Source organism: Bos indicus x Bos taurus, chromosome 17, assembly GCF_003369695.1.
Source record: "Bos indicus x Bos taurus breed Angus x Brahman F1 hybrid chromosome 17, Bos_hybrid_MaternalHap_v2.0, whole genome shotgun sequence".
Taxonomy (NCBI): Eukaryota; Metazoa; Chordata; class Mammalia; order Artiodactyla; family Bovidae; genus Bos; species Bos indicus x Bos taurus.
In genome coordinates, this window is record NC_040092.1 from 3983569 (window position 1) to 4008984 (window position 25416).

The 25416-nt window shown below is 49.1% G+C and overlaps 2 protein-coding genes and 1 non-coding gene across 11 annotated transcripts in view; 2 read left to right on the forward strand and 1 right to left on the reverse strand.

The window, feature by feature from the left end:
- LOC113875158 (proline-rich protein 2-like) overlaps positions 1–13174 on the reverse strand; it is a 29283-nt gene extending 16109 nt beyond the window's left edge. Inside the window, exon 1 of the mRNA XM_027513556.1 lies at positions 12928–13174. Within this exon, the coding sequence (XP_027369357.1) occupies positions 12928–13174 (247 nt within the window). The remainder of the gene's footprint in view (positions 1–12927) is intronic.
- On the forward strand, positions 7281–7390 carry LOC113875207. Its single transcript, XR_003506205.1, has one exon. It is a non-coding gene; the product is annotated as a U6 spliceosomal RNA (small nuclear RNA).
- Positions 13035–25416, forward strand: part of ASCC2 (activating signal cointegrator 1 complex subunit 2) — a 36049-nt gene continuing 23667 nt past the window's right edge. The window contains exons 1-6 of one of the 9 annotated variants that reach the window (XM_027566350.1): positions 13043–13138; positions 15342–15379; positions 17805–17938; positions 22867–23025; positions 23396–23566; positions 24826–24955. In XM_027566350.1, coding sequence (XP_027422151.1) covers positions 17858–17938; positions 22867–23025; positions 23396–23566; positions 24826–24955 — 541 coding nt within the window. In that variant the 5' untranslated portion in view covers positions 13043–13138; positions 15342–15379; positions 17805–17857. The other 8 variants (XM_027566348.1, XM_027566357.1, XM_027566349.1 and 5 more) reach the window with 8 other exon arrangements.

Here is a 25416-nt window from a genome sequence, read left to right on the forward strand (position 1 = left end):
CTTCAACACCCTGGTGAAGGAGGCATTAATTATTCAACCCACTTTCCAAACAGGTAAACCCAGAGTTACAAATTAGAGGTCTGGCCATGGGTCACCAGGGATAGAAATAGAGATGAGAACAAAATTAAGAATTCCAGGCCTCTCAGATCTTAGATTCAACAAGGTGTGCATAGTAAGAGGCTGTGGAGATGCCCTCTCAGTGCCCAGTGGAAGAACAGGGCAGATTCAATGATGCTTAAGAAAATGAAGTGGGGGGCAGGGGGTGGCAGAGAGGACTTAAAACCATTCCCTGGCAGTCCAGTGGTTAAGACTCTGAGCCTGTACTACTGCAAGTCGTGCAGGTTTAATCCCGGTGGGGGGAGCTGACATCCTGCATGCCACGTGGCAGAGCCAAAAAAAAAATCTACCTAGAAAAGAAAATAAATGTATTTGATCCGTAAAACATGAAGATAAAGAAGAGTGTGATTAAAATGTGGGATATAGTTCCCTGACTAGGTATTGAACCCAGGCACTGGGAGACCAGTGTTAGCCCCTTGAACACCAGGTAAGTCCCTGTGTCCAGTTTTTGGCTACTATGAACCTTCTATGTACATGTTGTTTGGTGGACCTAAGCATTTATTTCTATGGGAGTATATGGGCTTCCCTGGTGGCTCAGCAGTAAAGAATCCGCCTGCCAATGCAGGAGCTATGGGTTTGATCCCTGGTTCCGGAAGATCTCCTGGAGAAGGAAATGGCAACCCACTCCACTATTCTGCCTGGGAAATCCCATGGACAAAGGAGCCTGGTGGGCTACAAAGTTGCAAGGAGTCAGACAGGACTTATCAGCCAAACAATAACAACTAAAACACGGAGGAGAAGAGTTTTGGTCATAGGATAATCAAATGTTTGGCTTTGGAGAGAGATTCCCAGCAAGTTTTCCAAAGTGGTTGCTATAATCAACTTACTTACCAGTGTGTGCGACAGTCCCAGTAGAAGTATAAAATTTTATATGTCACTGAATTCTTCTTGAAAATTTCATTCATTTCTTTATTGGCTGTGCTGGGTTTTTGTCGCTGTGCGGACTTTTCTGTAGTTGCAGCTAGAAGGGCCTACTCTCCAGCTGTGATGTGTGAGCTCCTCGTTGCAGTGGTTTCTCTTGTTGTGGAGTGCCGTCTCTGCGGGTGCAGGAGCTTCAGGAGTTGTGGGGGAACGTGACGTCACTTGTCAGGAAGTTTAGTAACTACAGTTGTCATCTCCTTGGGTGACTTTGAGTCAGTCACCCCTCTGGACCTCAGTTCCTCTCTCTGGAAGTGAAGCAGATGGATGGGACCATTTCTAAAGTTTCTTTTCACTTCAAAGGCAGTGATTCCAAGATGAAAAAATGTTGATGCTGTAATGTTTAGTGAAAAGGCAGAAATAGCACGCTCCGTGACTGGGGAAAGTATACTTTCCCAAAGGCATAGACTGGAGAAAAATATACAATGCTTATATTGTTAGGTTGTTGCATATTTATTTTTCTGTTTTTAACAGTATTTAAAAAATTTTGCAGCTGTATGGGTTTTTTAATATTCATCTATTAAAATATTCATCTATACAAATATATGTGACATATTAACAGTACTTGACAATGTTATTAATAACTCATATTAATACATGAATTGTTTTTCTCCTTTTAGATATTATATAAGAACCGAGGCTTCATTCGCTCTGAATAAATTCTAGACTCAAATTTATTAGACACTTTGAAGTCTCATAATATTTATTTAACAAATACTTACTGAGCACCTTCTTTGTGCCAGGCACAGTGCTTTGCCCTGAGGGAATGAACAGGGATGAACTAGAGATGGTCTTTAATGTCTAGGAATTTACCACCTGCTGCAGGAACAAGCCCGTAAACAAACGGGAACCGGGCAATGTGCTAAGGTTTATTTTAGGCAACTTGTGAGCTTACCTCTCTCACTAGGTTTGGGTAACTAAAGAAAGCTTCCTGGAGGAGATGACCCTCAGCTGACACCTGAAAGATGATTTAAAGTAAGCCAGGTAATAGGGAAACAGAAGCGGGGGCCAGCTGGAGCATAGGCGTGGGAGCACCATGGAGCGGCAGGAGTCTCAGTGGTGAGGAGTCTTGGGACACAGTGAGACAAGGGTGAAGAGGCTTGAATTCCCCACAGGGGTCCTTGAACTGCCAGGAGAAGCGCCTGAAAAATACGAAGCCAGGGGACTTCCCTGATGGTCCAGTAGTTAGGATTCCGTGCTCTCGCTGCTGAGCTCAGTTCGATCCCTGCTTGGAGAACTAGGATCTCACAAGTCTTGCAATGCAGCCAAAAAAAAAAAGAGAGAGAGAGAGAGAGAAAGAAGCCGAGGAGTGACACAATCAGATGGGGGCTAACCTGTAACTGTTAGCCCTGTCCCCAAGTCCCCTGGTATACCTGACCGTAAACTGAGATATCGCCAGATGTGTATAAACTGGGCTGCCTCCGTGCCCTGCCGGCATTGCTCTGGGTTTTGGTCGGGGAGCTAGAAGACTTGTCAAAAAGCAAGTCATATGGGGCCTGCGGGCCTTTTTGACAACCAAGAGCAATGTTTGAGCCCTGGAGGGGTGGCTGAGGGTCCTGCCAGGAGGGATGCACAGTAGATGTGTGGGTGGTGGCCAGAAGGGTGAGAGATTGAGGAATTCATCCCAACAGAGTCAGAGAGTGTCCAAGGGCATCAGTGGAGGAAACCAGGCCCAGAGAGCAGGGAGCAGAGACCCACTGTGGCATGTTGTCTACAGCCAGGTGGGACAGGGGGCAGGCTGCTAGAGGAAAGGAGACAGCCCTTTCCGTGGGTCCCTCTCACCATCTCTGCAAAGGCTCCTTTATGCCTTGTCACTGGCGGGCCACCTCAACTGAGCACTCAATCCCCAGTGGAGCTGAGGGCACGTCGGTCAGAATCCCAGGGTGCAGCTGGAAGCAGGGCAGCCTTCCCAGTTTGGCTGATGACATCTTGATCAAGTTCTCAAGCCTGCGGTCAGCCCCTAACAGATTCTCTGGGCAGGGGTTCATCTTGGGCCACTCCTGCACCTGCCTGCCCACCCAGGGCACAGCAGCTGGCAGACCACAGCCTCCTGCCAAGAAAGGCCTGGAACTCACTAGGTCCCAAGAGGCTTGACTTGCAGCCTCGAGAGCAGTGTCCTCTGAGCACGGCCCCCAGTCAACAGATGGCAGGGCAATTTAAAAATACAAAAACTTGCTTTCATTTTCACATGCTGTCTAAAAAAGTATAAAGACTTATAGCTACATCTCAGGCTAACTAAAATCTTTATCCAGGGTTCCCCCAAGATAGAGTTTGATATAAAGGCTTCTGTATGGAGAGTTTATTTAGGATGTGGCTCCAGGGAGCAGGAGAGAAGGACAGGCAAGGAGCAGGAGCCAGAGGGAGGTGGGCCAAGGGTTGACCTGATGTGGGTGATTCATGACTCCTTGGGATCGTCAGAGACACCTTAGGAAACATATCTGGGAAACAATCCTTCTGAGGAATAAAGGGGGAAGTATCTGATCATCAGCTCTGAGTCCCATTGGTCAAGGATTGCCTCACAAGCATTAACATTCCACACTTCCTGGTTACACAGGGTGAGTACTGGGCCTGACAGGTAACCTGTCCCTGGCGGCCCAGGGAGAGGTGGGGCATTGTCAACTCTCACCTGAGACCACCTAGCGCTAGTTGGAATAAACGGTCAGTTCTGGGACTTCACGGGTGGAATCCGCCTGCCTGTGCAGGAGACGCTGGTTTGATCCTTGGTCTGGGAAGATTCCACGTGTCTAGGAGCAACTAAGCCTATGCATCTCAGCTACTGAAGCCCGAAGCACCTGGAGCCTGTGCTCCATGACAAAGAAGCCACCACAGTGAGAAGCCGCACATTACAAATAGACAGCAGCCCCTGCTCACTGCAACCAGAGAAAGTCATGTGCAGCAATTAAGACCCAGCACAGCCAAAAATTAAATAAGTATTTTAAAAAAGGGTGAGCTCTGTGTAATCGAAGTGGTACACAGAGGTGTCTGATACACTCTAGACATTCTAACATGCCCCTGTCCACCCCCATGGCCCTCTCTTGACCTCATGCAATGGACATCTTTCACTCTTGCCTGCCTAGCATCCATTTCTAACCTAGTTGTTGCACCCCTCTTTGGGCATTAGGAAACCCAGCTTCCCCCAATTTCAGTCCCTGTAGTTGGGTGAGACTGACTTCCCCTCCCTCCCCATGCCCTCAACTCCAAGGGTTGGCCAAGTCCCAGATCCAGCCAATCAGCTAATCTGTTCCCCCGTCCACTAGAATGACCGGTTCTGGAAGGTTCCCTGGATCCAGTTGGTACAAGATCTTCCTTTTTTCGTTTGGATATCTCCACAGCCATATATTAACACTAGGAAAGGTGATTACATTCCAAGTTTCCGGCATGGGACGTGATGAGCTTATACCAACCAGCACACACAGTCTACTGGATGTAGATGCTAATTTCAGAGTACGTTTGTGACCTAAGTGGCCCAGCCAGGCTGGATCTCAGGACTCTGGCTTGGAATGCAGAAACAGATGTGTCCTTTTGGATGGGAAGTGTATAAGGAGGCCCGGGACTTCCCTGGCAGTCCAGTGTTTGGGACTCTGTGCTTCCACCTCAGGGGTCATGGGTTCGATCCGTAAGAGGGGAACTAAGATCCCACAGGCCACATGGTTTTGCCGATTGTAAAAAAAAAAATGACCACGATGCTGATGACTGCTGAAAGTCTTCCTAGGGTGCAAAGGTGAACATATCAGAAGAAGTCCTCACAGTACATGGCAGAGCAAAAAGACAGACAGAACTGGTCCCTGAGAATGAGGACATGGGTGAGTTGTGGAATCAACCGAACCTGAAAATCAGCCTCCTTATGGGATTCCAGTTATGGGAACCAGTCACTCCTCTTCACTGTTCAAGTCTGGTTAAGGTGGATGTTCTGTTCCCTGCAGCTGAACACAATCCTGAGACCCAGAGTTGTGGTGGTTTAGTCACTTCAGTCGTGTCCGACTCTGTGACCCCCTGGACTGTAGCCCACCAGGCTCTTATGTCTGTGAGACTGCCCAGGCAAGAACACTGGAGGGAGTTGCCATTTCTGTCTCCAGGGGATCTTCCCAACCCAGGGATCAAACCTGCATCTCCTGCCATGCAGGCAGATTCTTTACTGACTGAGCCCGCTGGGAAGCACTCAACCGAGACCCGGACTCAGGCATGAAAGAGAACTGTCGCTTCTTGAAACAGCAAAGTCCCAGGGTGGAGACACTCTGAACAAGTGGAGACTTCACACCTGTCATCTCGATTGACCATCATATTTCATCCTGGTAACTATTACCACGATCCCCACTGAATTTAAAAAAAAAAAAAAAAAAACACTCAAGTAAAAGCACTAACTTAAAACAGTGGCTTTTTAATGGGAGCAGCTTTGCCCCCCAGGGGACACTTAATGACTGGAGACTTTTTAGTTGCCACAACTGGGGGCAGGGGAAGATATGCACTGGCATCTAGTGGGCAGAGGCCAGGAATGCCACGCCACAGCCTACAACGCACACAAGAGTCCACAACAAAGAGGTCTCTGGGCCAAAATGTCAGTAGGGCTGAGGTTGAGAAATCCTGCCTGATTAACCGAGGGCCACCTAGGTGCTCGACTCAGAACCAAATCTAAAGGGCTGCACCAAATGCAGCCGGGCCCACCGTGGACGCGCAGTGCAGCCCAGTCCGGGAGCCTGTCAGGGTCGCCACAGGGAAGACACGGGAGATCGAGGGGCCTGAGAGCCAGAGGAAGCGGAGCCCAGCCACTTCTGAGGGCACCATGAGCTTGTACCAGCTTCACGCTCGGTCAGATGCGTTCCAGGGCGAGCCCCTTGCAGATTCCTGCATAATTTCTTGGCCCTGGTGGCCTGTGCTTCAGGGGACCTGGGGAGGTCTGTGGCTCCATGCCCAGGGTCCCAACTCCATTTCTACCTGTTTGTCTGGCATTTGCTGTACAAAATTGGAAATTAATAATTCATCTCACAGGATGAATAATTCAACAGAGGGGACAAAGTGTTGCCGGCAACGTTTGGCATCACAGAAACAGACTGTATTGCCTTCAAAAGGGAGAAGGAAAAGGAGATTCTACAGCCAAGCTGGTGTCTGGACCCAAGTGACTCTGATGCTAGACAACTGAAATGAGCCCTCCTTGGAGGTGTGTGGAAATGATGAGGACAATGGGGCTCCCAGAAGGGAATCTGGGATCCTATCCTTCTCCCTCGATCACTTCCAGCCTCTTAAACCTTTATGGCTCATTACAGCCCAGCTTTATTGGCACCTATTCCAGGAAACCTTCCATAATACCCTCAACCAACTAAAGCAAAAAATGCATTTCTCTCTGATCCCATATGTTAGTTACTTAGCCCTGACCTCTACTAACCTCACAGTCTCGCACTAAACCATCTTTCTGCTGCCAGAGATTCTAGAGGCGTGGAATGGGTTTTCTAGTGTGAAGGGAAAAAGAGGTTCAACAGAGAGCTAGTGTGACTGACTCTTAGCATTTCAGGATTGTGCTCATTTGAGGTTCAGATAAAACCTGGCAGCCCTTCTACTGAAAAAAAAAAAAACAAACAAACTCCCCAATATATCCACAGACATTTCAGGGAATGCAGAGGTCCTGGAGCCCCTTCACTGACTCAGGTTTAGAATTCCTGCCTCACAAGGAGCCTTCCCTGAAGGAGGGGCTATAATTGTCCAGAATGTGGAACACAGCAGAGTCCCCCAGCCTTGCAAGTGCCTTGAAATGGCCATGTCCCACATGCCAAGGTACTTGAAGAGAGTGAATAATCAACAAGGAGCTATTAGAAGCTTTCGTGTGACACTGGGCAAGTCATTGCCCATCTCTGAGCCACAGTTTGTTTACTTGGAATTAGAAGAGTCGGTCTAGATTATCTTGGCTCTCTGATTCAGTCATTTATCAAACAAATATTTTTAGGTGCCAGGTACCTAGCTGAGAACTGGGAATAAGGTTAGCGAACAAACAGATGAGGTTCCTAACTTGTCAAGACACATAGTCTAATGAGGAGGCAGTCACTGATTAAATGATCACACAAAAAAATGATGAGTTGTGATCAGTGCTACACAGGGGAAGTGCAGGGAGCTAGGTAGGAGTGTATATGTCGGGGGAATGATTAGAACTTGGAGAAAGAAGAGATGAAGACTTCACCTTGATGAGGAGAGCATCGGGGGTAGTTCAGGCTGAGGAATCAGCATGGATAGGGCCCTGAAGTGTGAGCACTTCAGGGGCACTTAAGGAGTTGGAAGATCAGGTGCTAAATTTGAAACCATACAGAGAAAGTTAGCCTGGCCCCTGTGCAGGGATGATGTGCAAATTCATGAAGTGCTCCATATTTTTGACAGATATACACTATTGATGGGCTTCCCAGGTGGCTCAGTGGTGAAGAATCCTCCTGCCACTGCAAGAGACTCAGGAGACAAGGGTTCAATCCCTGGGTTGAGAAGATCCCCCTGGAGGAGGAAATGGCAACCCACTCCAGTATTCTTGCCCCTGGGAAATCCCGTGAACAGAGGAGCCTGGTGGGCTGCAGTCCATTGGGTGGCAGGCCCTGGATGGCAAAGAGTAGGGCATGACTGAGCACGCACGAGTTCACACTGCTTAGTCTGTACGAAATTGATAACTAATGAGAACCTACTGTATAGCTCAGAGAACTATGCCGAACAATGCTCTGTGGTGACCTAAGTGGGAAAGAAATCCAAAAAAAGAGAGGGTATATTATATATATATATATATATATATATATACATATATATATATATATATACACACACACACACATATATGACTTACTATGCTATATGGTAGAAATTAACACAATATTATAAAGCAGCTATATGCCAATAAAAATTTGAAAAAAAAAAAAAAAAGAAATTAGAAGCTCTGAATGGCTTCATTCTGGAGTCTGCTGGGGACTATGCAGCCCAGGGAGTAAACATCCAGGAACATGAGAAGGCAGAGTCCCTCTCTTTTCATGATAGCCAAGGCATATCTTCCAGTAACTTCTTTTGATGCTCTCCCAAAGACAGCTAAAGAGCTGGCACTATTTCACTGCATTGAAACTTCAGGTTTATTGGTTAAAAACATCAAGTACTAAACTTTCCCATCACCAGAGTAACTGAAGGTGTCTTTTGAAAGCCCTTCGTCTCGTATCTTACATTAAAAGTATGAGATGCTACCAAATAAAAAATGTTTAATTTTATTTCCTTATTTTTTGGCCATGCCATGGCATACGTGCCATGAACCAAACCCATGCCCTTGCAGTGGAAGCATGGAGTCCTAACCATTGGACTGCCAGAGAACCCCCCCAAAACATTTAATCTTAAAGCGAAGCAAAAATCCCCCAGCCCAGCCCTTGCTGCAATTTAAACTATGTCCCAGCCCTAGAGGAATTATTTCTACCTCCTGGTTCTGTGGCTCCATGGCCCCACACTGATGATTACCGAAAGCCTGGATGTACCAATTGCCACTTTGATGGGTGGTCTGAGAGCAGTGTCGCCAAGCTGCACGGGGCAGACAGAGCTACCCTTTCATCTCCCTGGGTGGAGCTTTAGGCTGGAGCCAGCACGGAGGCTTCAGTTCTGGGGCCCCTTCTGCCCCCCGCCAGCTGCTGGACATCTCTGGGCAAATCTCATGCCCTCTCTGGGCCTCAATTTCCTTATCCAACAAAGGAGAGATTGGGACTACATGTTTGATAAGGTTCTTTTCTTTGACTTGGGGATTCTCTGCCCTCTTCTTTCTAAAAGGCATGAACCCGGACATTTTCAAAATCTTTCCAACAACTATTCATACGGCGAGATCACCACCATTATCTGTAAATTATAATGAGTAGATAATTAGCTGCCTTCAAATTAAGCCTCCCTTCTTGGAAGCCAGGAGGCTTAGTTTTTTAAGTTGTTTATCATTATCGTCCTTTAACGCTGTTTTCTCACCACAACCCAGAGGGAAAGGGAAGAATGACAAGCAGATGTTTTGTTATTAGGGGCCCTGGGGGATGATCTGATACTTCCACTGCCGTGATCATTCTCCAGATTACTCTTGAGTCAGCAGAAGCTTTGATGAACTCAACAGAGGGCAGGGGGATCAGACAGACACGGCCTATCGAGAGAAAGCCTGGCTTAACAGAAAGCTGCTGGGGACAGCAGTTCCTGGCTGGCGACAGCGTGGATTATGAAATTCATATTTTTATGTAACACTTTGCAAAGAGATTTCATTGCCGTTGTTTCATTTTCTCATGAGGATTCTTTGCCTCTGCCTGAGTTCAAACCACTATCATCTTCCACACAAGTCTCTCTAATTGCACAGTCTCCCTAGCTATTGCAGGTTGCTTATAAAAACGGCCATCAGAAATCCATAGAAAGTAGATTAGTGGTTGCCTGTTGTGGTGCAGTGGTAAAGAAAGAGCCTGCCAATGCAGGAGACTTGGGTTCGATCCCTGGGTGGGGAAGATTCCCCTGGAGAAAGAAATGGCAACCCACTCCAGTATTCTCACCTGAGAAATCCCATGGAGACAGGAGCCTGGCAGGCTACAGTCCTTAGGGTCACAAAGAGTTGCACACGACTTAGCAACGAAACAACAACAGTGGGTGGAGAGGAGGGCTAGTTCTTCTCCCCCTTGAATCAAAGCTGGCCTTGCAGCTTGCTTTGACCAATGCAATGTGGAAGAGGTGATGTTGTATCAGCCCCTATACATGACTGAAGTCGTGGCGTGTGACTTCTAAAGCTAGACCACGGAGGCATAGGTGCTTCTGCTTTGAGTTCTTTGATTACTCCTTCTGAAGGAAGCCAGGGACCACGTGGCAGGGATGTGCAAGCAGCCCTGTGGAGAGCAACCGTGGCTTCTTGCCAACACTCGGTACCAACTTGCCAGCCCTATGAGTGGATCACCTGGAAGTGGATTCTCCAGCTCTGATCAAGGCTTCAGGGGAGCGCAGTCCCAGCTGACATCTGATTGCATCTTTGTGAGAGACCCTGAGCCAGATGCACCCAGCTGAGTCACTTTGGAATCCTTAACCCACAGAAACCATGTCAGAGTTTTGGGGCAATTCATTGCACAACAGTAGATAACTAATACAGTGGTTCAGCCTTCTAAATCTGGGTAAAGAGTCACTCCTACTCCATGTGGACTGAACTGGGAAGGATGGTTCTCTGAGTGAAATGGAGTAGGACTCTACGGTCCTTCTCCCCTATCCTCATCCTGCCTTTTTGTCTGTGGAAAAACTTTAGCCAAAGAATGTTCAATGGGAGATGAGAAGGAAAACTATCAAAGGAGACCAAATAAGGACAGTTTAGTCAGTAAGCATAGTCAAGGACCTCTAATTCCTTCTCAAGGGCTATAGATAATATTGTGAATCATCCTAGGAGCTGTCTGATAGATACATGATGACCAGACTGCAGCCAACAATAAACTGCCACAATTCTGAGAACTGGCCTCAAGGGAATGGGAACAAACTGACCATGGATCTGCAGATTAACTGTCCCTCAAATAATCAAGATGACGCTAGGCAGACCACTGATGACCAAATTCAGGATGGCTGTCAGAGCTGACTGTGCTGTTTCTGCATGTGGCCCCCCACCCCCGTTTGTAAAAGCCCTTGCCCCCTGATTGTCAGTGGAGGAGTCAGCCTTTGGACAGAAATCTGTCCCCTCCCCACCCTGCTGCCTCACTGTTGCTGTTGTTTTAGTCACTCAGTCGTGTCTGACTCTTTTGAGACCCCATAGACTGTAGCCCACCAGGCTCCTCTGTCTGTGGGATTTCTCAGGCAAGAATACTGGAGTGGGTTGCCATTTCCTTCTCCAAGGGATCTTCTCCACCCAGGGATCAAATCCATGTCTCCTGCACTGGAAGGTAGATTCTTTACTGTTGAGCCATCAGGGAAGCCCACCCACTCCGCCCCAATGCTGGCATCCAAAATAAAGCAAACTTTATTTTGTTTTATTTTTCCTTTCCACTAACCTGGCCTCCCTATTGGCTTTTGAGCAGAGAGCAGCCAGACCCCAATTTGGTTACATGAGGAGTGGTCAAGCTGCTGTTAGTGGGAAAATAGAGGAAATGAACATTGTGCAGGCCACGCAACAGCTCACCTCAACAATGGCACTCTGCAAACACAAGCTGGTTGGAGGATTGAAGCACAAAGGCAATTCATTCATTTTAAGTGACTCAGAGCCTCTGGGCCGGGTGGGACTCAGACCCAGATATTTCAGTGCTGATTTTCTAGCTCCAACTACTGACAGTATTTCTTTTTATTCCTAGAGTTGACTGATTCTGAGCACCACAGACACTTGCCTCCATTGCCAATCCAAATAATTGCCATTAAATTAAGTTAGTTGTGGTTGTGTTTCTTTTAATATAGAAAACAGAGCACCCCCCGCCCCCCCGCCAATTCCTCCATACTTGTGTGTAACTGATACATGGTTTGAGGCTTCTCCTGTTAACGTGGTTTTTAAATTCCATTTCATTTGGACATATGACAGCTCAGACAAGGATGTCTCCTTTGGAACCTCACATTTCTCATTAATCTCTTCTGGAAAATGAGGGAAAACAAAGATGAAATAAATATAAGGGTTAACATTTCAATGGAAGGGCTTCCCTGGTGGTCTACTGGTTAAGAATCTGCTTGCCGGTGTAGGAGACACGAGTTTGATTCCTGGTCTGGGAAGATTCCACACGTCACGGAGCAACTAAGCTCACGCGCCATAGCTACTGAGCCTGTGTGCCCTAAAGCCCTTGCTCTCCAACAAGAGCAACCAACCACGATGAGAAGCCTGAGCACCGCAACAAAGAGTAGCCCTCGCATGCTGCAACAAGGACCCAGAACAGCCAAAAACAAACAATTTTTAAAAAATCACTCCAATGGATAAGGAGCCTCCTTCCTCCCTCTCTCTGTTCCTCATTTTCTTTCTTCCTTCCTTTCCCTCCACTAACATTTCTTGAGCACCTACTATGTGCTTGGTATTGTCTGTGCTATCTCATTTAGCCTCCAAATGACAAAGTGGGTATCAATGATCCCCTTTTGACAGATGAGGAAACTGAGACATGTTCAGAGAAGTCAGGTGTCTTGTTGGAACTTTTTGTCTTTTTATAAGTCATGCTGTGCTGTGCTTAGTCGTGTCTGACTCTGTGACTCCATGGATGGCAGCCACCAGGCTCCTCTGGGATTCTCCAGGCAAGAATATTGGAGTGGGTTGCCATGCCCTTCTTCAGGGAATATTCCCTACCCAGGTCTCCCGCATCGCAGACAGATTTTTTTACTGACTGAGCCACCAGGGAAGCCCAAGAATACTGGGGTGGGTAGTCTATTCCTTCTCCAGAGGATCTTCTCCACCCAGGAATTGAACTTGGGTCTCCTGCATTGCAGGCAGATTCTTTACCAGCTGAGCTACCAGGGAAGCCCATTCAAGTTAATTAGCTTTAAAACTTCAGTGACATTAATACCATTGGAAATAATGAAACCAATCCATACATTCTGCCAGAAGTCCTACTTTAAGCTTTATTTGTACCAAAGACTGCCACGTCTTTGGTACAAATCAACCACCAAGATACAAATTAAATTGCCTGTGTGATGCCATCAAATGGGTGTGATGCCAGAGGGAAAAAAATAGAGTGACCAGGACGTTTTTTTCTGTCCCTTTTAGATCACTGGATGACACGTTTACCTGAAAAAATTGATGTCAATAAAAGAACGCATCCCCTGTCCTGACACAGTATAAGCATTTAGCTGCAGAATTCCTCCTGGACTTGAGGAACCCAGGTAGCACACTTGGTTTTTCCAAGAGGTGGAACCACACCTTGCTCTCCGCCGACCTCCCACCATCTCTGCTAAAGCAGCAAGGGCGCTAGGAGCGGAAAGTGTGGGTACAGCCACTCCTGTACCTACAGGGGGCGGAGTCTTGGCTTGGGGGCGTGGCCCCGGGCCCGGCTTCTCGGCGGCAGTTGGCTCCGGGGGCGAGGTCGGGCCGAGGCTTCCTGTCTGCGCCTGCGGAATAGCTGTTTGACCCCGGAAGTGCCTGCGCTCTGCGAGCTGTCACCGTGGACCGCGGCGGCAGAGGCGGCGGCGGCGGCACATCGCCGGCATAGGAGCCGCCAAGGTGAGTGCGTGGCTGATCCTTGCGGATGTGGGGCATCGGACCTGGGAGGGGCTGCAGCCGTTCCTCACGCGGCTTCGGGCCTCCCGCCTCGATGGCAGGGCCAAGGCTGAGGCTGCCCCAGGGGCCATGAATCGCCCCGTTCCTCCTATCTCTCCACCCCGACCCGGAGTCAGGCCGCCAGAGCTTAGAGTCTTGGGTTCGAGGATCGGCCCCAGAATGACCTTGGCCTTGGGCGAGACGCTGTCCTCCTACCTTCACCTCGAGCTTCAGTTTCCTCGGGGTTCATTCATTCGTTCAACAAATGTTATGTCCAGCGCCTCCTACGTGGGCACAGATCTAGCTAGGCACTGGGGATATAAACAGAGCAACAGAGGAAGTTCACGCCCTCATAGAGCTTACAGTCTAGTGGGCGGGGACAGTCGACGACAAAGAAATGCACTAGGTAATTAAAGATATGACTGCAACCGGAGGAGTGAATAGATAGGGCAATCTGGTACGATCTCGGAGGAGGGTAATATTGAAGCGAGACCAGAAGGGTTAAGACAGAGAAACTGAGACAGGAGTAGCCTTGGGGATGCTCCCAGGCCTTCTTGCATTTACTCCAAGCTCCCCTTCAAAAGAAAGCCCTTTCCTAAATTTTTAACTTCTGCTGCCCTGCTTGACACTGAGGATCCACTGTGGGGTGGGGCACAGATATCATCATGATCATTGACCTTGTCATTTTTAGAGTCCAGTTATTGACTAGTTAATTTCTACTCATACTGTAGACGAAAACGCAAATATTCCTTGACATTCTCTCTCTGTAGAGTCAGTTCTCCTTGTTAAATGCTGTCATAGCCTCATGGGCCTTGCCTGCAAAGCATACTCACAGTATTGAATTTTCCTTGTTCATGTGGCTGTTTGGTTCATATCTGTCTTGTTAACCATCAAGACCGTAAACTCTGTGAAGGGCAGAATTGGGTCTGTTATTTGCCCGCCTTAGGATTCTCCAGGCTTCAGTGCCTGGCACATAGTAGGTACTCAAAAACTATTTGAAGGGACAAGTAAGGTTATTAACACTTTCTGCTGTCCAGTGGTTCATAAAAGGCCTCTCCCGCCACCAGGCTGTTACCTTCTCTTTCTGATTATGTCTCTCCTCTCCTTACATGACTCCTCGCTTCGTCTTCAGATAAAAAGCCAAAATCTTTAGCACAGCATTTGAGGCTCCTTTTAAAGTGGCTCCATCTTTTCTATCCAATCTCTTCTTCCACTTCTTGTGTTTTCAGCCACACCAAATGTCTCCCTCATCCTTCAAAGCCACAGGCTCTGAGCCTTTGCTCATGCTTGCTCTCTGCTTAGAATGTCCTTCCTTTCCATCTTTTTCTCCTGTCCTTTAACAGCCAGGTTGTAGGTCACCTTTTCTGTGACGGTCTTCCCTTCTGTGCTGTGCTTGTTTTGGAAATTTCCAGTTACAGGTCTAACTACACGGATTAATAGTCATTTACATGCCTAGGTCCCAGAAGATATTCAGTAAGTATTTGCTGAGTAATTGAGGAAGCCCAAATGCTCGGCTTATGATTGGGACTTGAATAATAATAACAAGTAAACTTAACTGGGGGCTTCCTTGGTGGCTCAGTGGTAAAGAACCCGCCTGCCAATGCAGGAGACATGGGTTCAAACCCTGGGTTGGGAAGATCCCCTGAAGAAGGAAATGGCAACCCACTCCAGTATTCTTGCCTGGGAAATCCTGTGGACAGAGGAGCCTGGCAGGCTACGGTCCATGGGGTCACAGAAGAGTCAGACATGACTTAGTGACTAAACAACAACAAACTTTACCTATCGCTTATTATGCGCCAAGTGCTGTGCTGACCACTTAGTATTGGTTACTTCTCATGTCAACCCTGAGAGATTATGAGATTATGTACTGTTCTCATCCCGATTTTACAGATGAGGAGATCGGAGCGTAAAGAAGTTAAGGAACTGCTCAGATCTCAACATGGGTAGGATGGAGCTGAGACTTGAACCCAGGCTGTGAAACTATAAACTTCTCTTTTGACTGTCATACCAGCCTGAATCTAAATTGCCCTGACAGGCTCTGGCCTGTAGGAGTAGATTTCTTCTAAAAGCAAGTTGCTGTCTGTACCTGTCTAGACCTGGACTCTGGGAACTAGAATTTTTAAGGGTGGAGAGCTGCCTCCTCCTTATGACTCTTTCCCCATCCTAGGTCCCCGCACTGGACACTCCTCCTCCGGTCTTTGGAAGGTGAGCATAGAAAGGACTGGGCCTGGGCTTCATTTAGACCTCTGCACTGGTGAGCTGAGCACTGATGTTTCCAGCTGTCCTCCCAGCATCTCTCAGGTATTAGCAAAGAAGTATTTTTAGCATACTCAGCACCGGAGACCCAGGTGCCAAGGCACAAGAGCTGGGCTTCAGTTTCAACTTGGCTACTCAGGTATTTGCCTGAGCAAATCAGGGCCCCTCTTTGGACATCTGAGCATAATAATCCTTGTCGTTCTTAACTGGGCTGTTGTGAAAGGCTAGTAAGATAGTAGCTCAATTAGAAATCGTGTATTGACTCAATGGACATGAGTTTGAGCAAACTCTGGCAGATAGTGAAGGTCAGGGAAGCCTGGTATGCTGCCGTCGATGGGGTCACAAAGAGTCAGACACGACTGAGCGACTGAACAGCATCAACAAACATACAGCAGATGGTGTGGTCTATATTTTGCAGAGGTGAAAGATGAAAGCTCAGTCACAGGGACCATGTGTCTGAACCACTATCCACTGAGATCCTAGTGCCAGAATGGGCCTCGGGGACGAGGCAGAGTAGACTAGGGACTAGTTCCTTCTCTCTACATGCCATGTGAAGATGGGTATCTTCACAGTCTCTAAAGTAGTCCCTGAACCAAGGTTCCTTGTGCACCAGGCTGCTTCCCACCTCCTTGCCTTCGTTCCTGCTGTTTCCTCCACCTGGGACACCCTTCTTCCCAGTCTCCACTATCAAGCCTCAACTCAGGCTCTCCTGAGCCTTTAGGCACTCCTCTAGAAATGCTCTCCCTACAGCCACAAGCCCCTGCCCCCAGCTCAACTGCCCTAGACTCAGCACAGCAAATGGTTAAGAGCCAGCCTGCTTCACCAGCCATTAACTCTGAGACCTAGGGGAAGCTTTTTTTATCTTCTCTGAGCCTCTGCTTCCTCATTGGTAAAGTGTTAGTTGCTTAATCGTGTCTGACTCTTTGCAATCCCATGGAGTGTAACCCGCCAGGCTCCTCTGTCCATGGGATTCTCCAGGCAAGAATACTGGAGTGGGTTGCCATTCCCTTCTCCAGGGGATCTTCTCAACCCAGGGACCGAACCAGGGTCTCCTGCACTGCAGGCAGATTCTTTACCGTTGGAGCCATTAGGGAAGCTAATTGGTAAAACGAAGGAAATGAGATTAACAGCACCAACCCTGGACTTGTTACAAGCATTCGTACACGTGAAGCCAGTTAAGGTGTCTACAAGCGAGTTCATGCTGAGAAAATGGCTCAGAAGAGCAGCAGCACCTGAGAGGAGTGTTTCTGCTGCTGTTATCGTCATCGTTATTACTGGATCGGAGCTCCCACAGAGCAGAGACCGGGCCTTATCAATCTGTCTTTGTAACACTAGGGCCTGGCCTGGTATCTGAGAGCCAGGACTGCAGTGACTCATGGCTGACCATGTCCCTCAGCACCTCAGGGAGGGCTCAGGAGGTGACGGTTTCCTCATCCTACCCTTCATACATCTTCATGTCGTCATTGAGATGTGCCAGGCTTTTGTGGCATGTCTTCTTAAGAGCCCAGAGTCACTTCTGTTCCATGATTCAGCCAATATGCACATCCCTCCTGTGGATCAGGCCAAGTGGCATTAAGAAATGAGCGTTGGACCAGAAGACAGGAGACGTGGGATCTGCCCCTCACTGACTCTGTGGCCAGTTTGGGCCTCTCTTAAGAGAGGAGGTCACTCTGGCAGGTTTCCATGAATTCTCTGTGAAAACCTTCTGGCCCTTCTGTTTATCCATATCCTTCTTCCCTGAAGCCTAGAAAGTTTGTAAAATCTTAACACCCTCTGCAAGGGAGGAAAGTCCCATGGCTTCAACCCCCCAAATCGGGTTAAAATGGTAAGAAAAGTGTCATCATATTCAGTTGTTCATCAACTATTTCATGAAGCCACCTTTGGACCAGGCCCGTGTTGGTCACAGCAAAGGGAGCAAGAGAAGGAGAACCCAGGCAGCGGCTCCCCAGAGCTCCCAGGCCAAGGAGGGCACGGGGCTGGGGCCATGAGAAAGATAATCTAGTTACTTTTAACCAGTACTTCATGAATTGGGTGGGAATTGGAGAAGGAACTGCAACCGACTCCAGTATTCTCACCTGGATAATCCTATAGACAGAGGAGCGTGGTGGGGTTGCAAGAATGACTTAGTGACCAAACCACCACCGTATCAGGTGTCACCTGGGGAGTGTGTTCCTCCTCAGCTGACAACTGCCACTTGAGGCAAAAAAGTCACTGGTCTAGGTGAGTAGTTGTGGGAACCAGGCCTTTAAGGCCCGCCAGGAGCCCTCTGAGGCCAAGGGTTGAAGCTTCTCTCCTGGCTCTGGGGTGAGCCCCAGAGCAGGCCCCTGGCCCTGGAGCCTCTGCGTCTGCTGTCTCCCGCCCGTATTCCTTTCAGGAGGGCCACGCACTTCCCCGCCCGTCTTCCTTTCAGGAGGGCCGCGAAGCACAATGCCCGCCTTGCCTCTGGATCGACTCCAGGTCACCCACGAGGACCTGAAGACAGGAAAGCTGAGGACTTCGCCTGCGCTGGTGAGCCGGTGCCTTGAGGCTGTTCAGCCCAATATTGATATTATCGCACTTGCAATCAATCCAGAAGCAAAAAATTAAATTCCTTCTTTATGGGTTCTACGATGCTATGAATGACCTGATGGCCACAGTCTACGTTTCAGGAGCCAGAATGCTGTTAGGTCTTTCCAAGCCCCAGTGCAGGAGTTTTCTTTCCCAGCAGTAGCTTGAGTTTGAGTGGTATTTCCCATGTCCCATGTTTCCCATACCACCCCATACCTTCCCTGCAAAGCATTTCATTTTGAATCAAAGTCTGATGGCAGTTCGGACTCAGCCCGAGCTGGCCGGGCAGCGGGGCTGGCCCAAAGCCGGATCTGGGGATTGGACCCTGCAGGAGGCGCTCAGATTTCAGATGGGCCTTTTTCAGAGCTGTCCCAGCTGTGGTCTACTTGGCGGTGGGGGGCGGAGGAGGGGGACACTAATAATGTCAGAGGTCAGGTCTGAACGGGCTAAGAAGCACTGTGTGCAGGCCCAGCAGGGTTGGTGAGACTGAGAATGGAAGTGAGCATGCTGATGACCAGCTGTGGGAGAGATGAGAGCCGTGGAGAGGTGCCAGAAGGAGACAGATGTGGGGACCGGAGACCCCATACCCCCTTGCTGTGTTCCCAAGAACATTAGCTTACTTGAACAAGGTGGGAGGAAGTATCTTCTGGGTGCTTAAGTAAAGTCATGGGAAACAAGAGCTTGGTGTTTTATTTCCTGCTTTCTGGATGGCTTCCTATTGCTTCCTGACTACTCTCTAATAATAGTGCTTAATATTTATAGACCACTTGCTCTGGGCCAAACCTTTCACCTGGATTATCTCATGGAAGCCAAACCACAGCCCTCTGAGTAGGCATTTTGGTCGTCCCCATTTTACAGATGAGGAAACTCAGAGTTTAAGGTCACAGAACTAGAACACTAGGGGAGTCAGAACAGGACCCCAGCTAAACTGTCCCTGGAGTCTATACTTTCTTCACCTTCCTGCTATATAGCCTCTTGTTTCTTTTTTGTAACTTTTTAAAAAAATCGAGGTAGTGTTGATATCCAACATTATGTGTTTCAGGTGTATGACATAGAGATTCACAACCTTAACAGTTATATTCCACTTATAATTATTATAAAATGTTAGCCATATTCCCTGGATATATCCTCATGTTCATAACTCTTTTAGGTAAGGAGGATACTGATTAGAAAATCAGGAACTGTGCTGTACAGTACGTTAGCCGTTCACCACATGTGGCTATGGAACTCTTGAAATTGTGGGCGATTCAACCAAGGGACTGTATTTTTAGTTTTAGTTCGTTTAAGTTAAAATAGTCCCATGTGGTGAGAATCTGCTGTCTTGGCCAGCACGGGACAGGTCTGGAGCGGTTCCATCTCTGCCAAGGTTCTGTTGGACAGCGCCGGTGGAGACTGGTTCCGTAGGCCCTTCCCCGTGTCCTGGACACCAGGCTGATAGACTGCGGGCCCTCTGGGAGCAGGGACTGGTCCCTTCCCTTTACTCTGGTTTTCCAGTGCCAGGTGCATCATGGGTTCTCAGGACACAGCCAGTAAATGAGTCAAGGACCCTTGCCACACTTTGGGACAGGCCCTGGAGCTACAGAGAGAAGAGACTGCCCTGGTGGGGCCCACAGATGGAGAGGAAGCAGACTGGTGGATTCTCTGCAGCATGCACGATTCGGACGTGATGAAAGGAAGTCTACACTGCTGATCGAGACCAGGGAGGGGTGCATAGACGTCTTGGGGTGGTGGGAGGGTGCACGCCACCAGGGACGCCGGGCTGTAGGAGGGAGATCCTGAACTGCGTGTGGAAGGGTGAATAAGCACCAGCCGGGCAGAGCAATGGAGAAGGGCGGGCCTGGCAGGAGGACCTGGGTATATTGTCCCGGAGTCCTGAGAGCCTGATTCTTACACCAGCCCCTGGGGGTGGAAGCGGTATCACAGAGTTAAGGAGCCTGGCCTTGTAAAGAAATCAAGTTTGGCACCCAAGTGGTTGAATGGGCTCTTGAGAAAGATAAGGATCATTTAAGGGGAGCATTTGGAGAACAGTACAGAATAGTTTCTTATCAAGATGAACAGGGCACAAGTTTGATGGGCAGGGCATGTTCAGGAAGCTTCGTGGGGCTAGTGGGACCTAGGCCAGGCCTGAAGGGTGGGAGATACAGCGAGAGCTGCAGCTCCTCTCCCTGGGATCCTCCGTGGCCCCTGCTCTTGTGCGTGGTGTCGGAGGTGCTTCAAAGGCCTTGGCAGGACCTGGTCCTGCATTACCTCCATGCATTCCTCCGTCCAACCTGCAGGTGTGTGTGGAGGGAGTGCTCGATGCCAGCCTGGCTCTAGGGGCTGGGACTGCTGTGTGAGCAAGACTCAGACCCCCTCCAGAGACCTGCAGGGTAGCGGGGAAGACAGAAGGCAGGCCCTCCCTTTCAATCTAACTTTGTTGAGGTGTCATTGGAGGGCAATAAACTGCATATATTTATGGTACACGGTTTGGTTGGTTTTGACATCTGTAAAGCCACATGAAACCGTTACCGTAAGATAATGAACATTTCTGCCACTCCCAGAAGTGTCCTGGTGCCCCCCCCCACCCTTATTATAATCTACCCCTTCCTCTGTCCCCCTCCACCGCAACCACAGATCTGCAGGCACTTCTGATACAGTTCAGCAAGTGCTACAGTCAGGAAAGCATAGAATGCAGGTGTTGGGGGAGCCAGGGTGAACCCCTCACCTGATTGGGGTGGAGCCTGGGAGACTTCCTGGAGGAAGTGAGGTCAGAGCTGGGGTCAGAAGGACGAGCAGTGAGACCAGGGTGGCCTGTGGTATCATATGTCACTTAATAGGTGTGCAGTGTCAGCTTTGGTTTAAATCCTGCCTCAGTTGCTTCCTTAGCCCTGTGACTTTAGCTGAGTTCCTAAATCTCACCAAGTCTTGGTTTCCTTCTCTGTAAAATGGGGAGAATACTCTCTCCTTCTGAGACAGTTGTTGTGAGTTTAAAAGAAATGATAGCATAATAATAAAGGTGGAAAGATACTTTTGTAAAAAAAGAAAATGTGCTGCCCAGCATAATAATAAAGGTGGAAAGATACTTTTGTAAAAAAAAAATGTGCTGCCCAGCATAATAATAAAGGTGGAAAGATACTTTTATAAAAGAAATGGGCTGTGGGACTGGCCTGCTCATCAGCCCGCACAGGGCGGTCCTCGGTGAGTAGTGGCTTTTTTCTGTCTTTCCAGCATCTCTCCCTCCAACTCCATCTCCCACTGCCCAGTGCAGTCTGTGCCCCCATCCCATTTTTTTTTTTTTTAATGGCCCATCGGACTATGTCTTCCATCTAAAAATTCTGCTCCACCTCCAAGGTCCAGTTCTGGATGCTGCCTGGCCTGGGAAGTGGCCCCTTGCCCCCCAGGCGCTCCCACAGTGCCTCTGCCAGGTTTGAGCTGTCTGTGTTGTGCTCATCTGATGACAGCCGTGCATCATCCCCTCTGCAGAGTGGGCTCTGGGAGCACGCAGACCCCCTTCTCGTGTGCGCCCCCACACCTGGCAGAGCAGGGTGCCAGTAGATGTTCGCAGGATGGATCGCAGGAAGGTCAGATCTCAGGGGCGTGCGCGTGTGTGTGCCATTTGGGCAAGTGGGGGTCGGTGAGCAGCCTGGCCTGAGAAGTAACCTAAGTGAGAGGTGAGGCATCAACTGGTAGAGGAGGGGAACTTGGAAACCACAGAGGTGAATTTAGGCCTTTGAGAGTAGCTTTGACCTTGTTTCAATCAGCAGGATTCCTTTTGTATAAATTGTGATTTAAATGGGCGGGGGACCTAGTGGACCCTCAACCCCCCAAGGAGCCCTGTGGAACTCAAAAACTCGGCAGTTTGCGGTCGGGAGGCTTAGGTGGTTCTCGAAGAAGCTGACCCGTCAGCCATGACTTCCCTGTCCCCGCTGGGCTGAGAGGCCTGGAAGTGAGGGGACTGTGGTTGATAACTGCTGAGACGAAAACAGGCGGCCTCCTTCCTGTCACCACCTCCCCTGGAGAAAGCAAACCTTGTGTAGTCAGAGGAGAAAACCGAGCTCATCCTTTCTTTATGGCAAACAAAGTAAGATTTGTTCCCGGCAAGGTAAGGGTTAGAAGAGAGAATTTGTGAGGCTAAGCCGAGACCTGCAATTACTTGATTAGCATCTTATACCAAAAAATTACTGAGGTTTTTCTCTGCTTATACAAAGGGAACAGCACAGTGATATGTACAGTACGACATTGTTTGTGTCAGAAAGATGAAAATGGGCTCAAACAAATGCCTCGTGTGGCTACATTTTAATGTAAACGCCTAGAAAAGGGCAGTGAGGATGCCCGCAGGATGGGGAGGGGTTCCCTCTGGGTTGACGCTAGACCCGGGGTGGTGGTCCCAGGCGACTTATCTTTCTGTACTGTTGTGAGCTTTTGAAAGAAAACACCCTCCTGCCTCACTGGTGTAATTTAAAAAAACTAATACATGTTCTGTTTTAAATTGGAAAAGATAGTCAGGTCCTAATCCTTTCTGTTAGAGATAGCCACTGTTAGCTTTGAGGTGTCCCCCAACCCCCGGCCCGACACTCTTTTAAAAAATAAAGTCCTACCAGTGTGTGAATGTGTTAAATACGGTGCTTTTTTTTTAATCCCCAAATGGTTATATAAATAGAGGGGTTTGTGTCTTGCTTTTTCTTCCCCTAACCTTTCCCTGTGTCATTAAATATTCTCCAGAAAACATGGTATTTAATGCTCGCCTGGCGCTCCCTGACTGCGGCCAGGCCTCCCTCTGTCAGAGACACTCGGTTCTTTATGCCTGAGGGTCACCGGTTGGAAGAGCCCAGGGCTGTTGCTGTGGGTTGGCAGAGGGGCCCTCGCTGACTAACCTCTGCCACGTTAACACGTGGTTTTTGGATCCGTAGCACCCCGAGCAGAAGGCAGACCGGTATTTTGTGTTATACAAACCGCCCCCTAAAGACAACATTCCCGCCCTAGTGGAGGAGTACCTGGAACGCGCCACCTTCGTAGCCAATGACCTGGACTGGCTCCTGGCCCTGCCGCACGATAAATTCTGGTGCCAGGTAACACTCTTCACCATTCCCACTAAGACCAGGCACATGCCATGCCGTTGGTTGGGTGCTGTTGTTTTTCTCCCCAGGAGATGCTTTCTCTTCCTCTGCTTCTTACACTGGATCCCTAAGAGCAAATTGTGGTTGGAATTACTGTTTCGTTATCACCATCTTAATGATGTTTACACAAACGCCTTCCACCATGGCATTTTTAGAAACTCGTGTTTAGCCCTGGGCTCATTTATGCCTCTTCGGTCCCTTGGGGTTGGTTGGCGTGTTTGCCCCAAGCCAGAGCTGACCGGCCGTGAGCCCCGCACCGTCCACCCACAGGCCCTCGGGCCTCAGTGATGCAGCCTGGCTGTTCCCCTGTCGCCTGGCTTAGGTCATCTTCGACGAGACCCTGCAGAAGTGCCTGGACTCCTACCTGCGCTATGTGCCCCGGAAGTTCGATGAGTGGGTGGCCCCGGCCCCCGAGGTCGTTGACATGCAGAGGCGCCTCCACCGCAGCGTTTTTCTCACCTTCCTCCGTATGTCCACGCACAAGGAATCCAAAGTGAGCCCCGGGCCCTCTGACAGGTCGCCCCCGCCAGCTGACACCCCCGCGCCCCTGGGAATGCAGGCTCTGGAAGTATCGAGTGTCCCCTTTGTCTCCCCTCCACTTTCACTCCCGCTGCTGGGGAAGAAGCCTGTGCCACCTCCCTCGTCCTCTGAGCCGCCAGGTCGCCTGCGCTATACCCAGTGTTCCATCAGTGGGGAGCCGAGGGCCCTGTGCCAGGGACGCGTGACTCTGCCTTTCCTTGCGCGTCAGAGGGCGAAGCATCGATTCTGATTTTTTTAGAGGACCTTGGATGTGCTTTCTAAAAGTCTTTACTCCCACACCCCGGGTTTATTTTTGTTAATTTTATTTATTTATTTGGCCAAATTGTGTGGCATGTGCAATGAGGCTATTCCCCAACCAGGGACTGAAACTTTGCTCCCTGCAGTGGAAGTGTAGAGTCCTAGCCACTGACTGGACTGCCAGGGAAGTCCTGCTCCCCAATTTTAAAAATAATAATGCTGTCCTTAAACAAACGTAACAAAAATATTTTGCAGATAGTGAGAGTCGCCCACAAAATTTCCTTCCCTCAAAATAACCACTGTTAAGGTGCCTGTTCCTTCAGGGAACTTTTTTCCTTTCAATGTGTTTGTGTCTCTGTGTGTGTGGTGCCCACATATTTACTTTAAAAATAGTATCTTTTCTGTTTTTTTAGCTTGTTAGCATGGAAACTGTTAAATATACACAAGAGTATCATGACTCCCACGTGCCCATTACCTGGCTTCAACAGTTAGCATCTTGCCTATCTTGTTTTCTCTCCCCAACTGAGTTTTCTGTTTTTCTTGGAGTATTTTATTTTTGTCCTTTTGAAGCTGTGCTGTGTGGCATGCAGGATCTTAGTTCCCTGACCAGGGATGGAACCTGAGCCTCCCTCCATTGGGAGCGCAGAGTTTAAATCTCTGGACTACCAGGGAAGTCCAGTCTTGGAGTATTTTAAAGCAGTCCCAGACATCATGGGAGTTTACCTGTGAATAACTTTAGAATGAATCCCCAGCTGATGTGTTTCATAGGGAGCGTCTGCTTTGTTTTACATTAGGGTGAGTGACTGTTGCTCCAGGTCAGTCCCCTTGGCTTGGACGCATCCTTGGTGTGGACGGAGCTGCTTCTATTAGCCAGGCCCCCTCGATGGACCCGAAGGTTATTTCCTGTGAGCCTGCTATTACACTGCCATGCACGTGTTTGGGGAGGTCGCTCATCCTCTCTTTGCTGTTCCTTAGGATCACTTCATTTCGCCCTCTGCTTTTGGAGAAATCCTCTACAACAACTTCCTGTTCGACATCCCAAAGATCCTGGACCTCTGCGTGCTTTTTGGAAAAGGCAACTCTCCGCTGCTGCAAAAGATGATAGGTGAGTAGGATGTGGGGCCCAGGGCCTGGGGTGGGGTGTGGGTGGTGCAGAGATGACCCCTACATGTCCACAGGGGGATCAGAGCAGTAGCAGCGGGCGGTGCTTGGAAGTGACCTACCAGATGTGTGTGTCAGCTCCGAAAGAAGTGACTCAGTGGCTGTGGGGGAGGGGCGAAAGACAAGGGCAGAAGAGAGCTCCTCCAGGATCTCGGAGCCCCAGCGTCAGGCTGGGTGTCCCTGCCCAAGGAGGGGGGCGTTTGCTTCCGTGGTGACAGCTAACCGTTTGCCTGCGTATGCACTGGTGACTCCGCCAATGCCCCACCTGTGTCATCTCAGGCGATCCTCACAGCCGCCCTGTGATGTTAGTGGTGTCTCCCCCCCCATTTACGGTTAAGGAAACTGAGGTTGAATGTTCGGGACTTGCCTGCAGGGTCATGACTGATGAGTGGCCAAGCTGGGGTT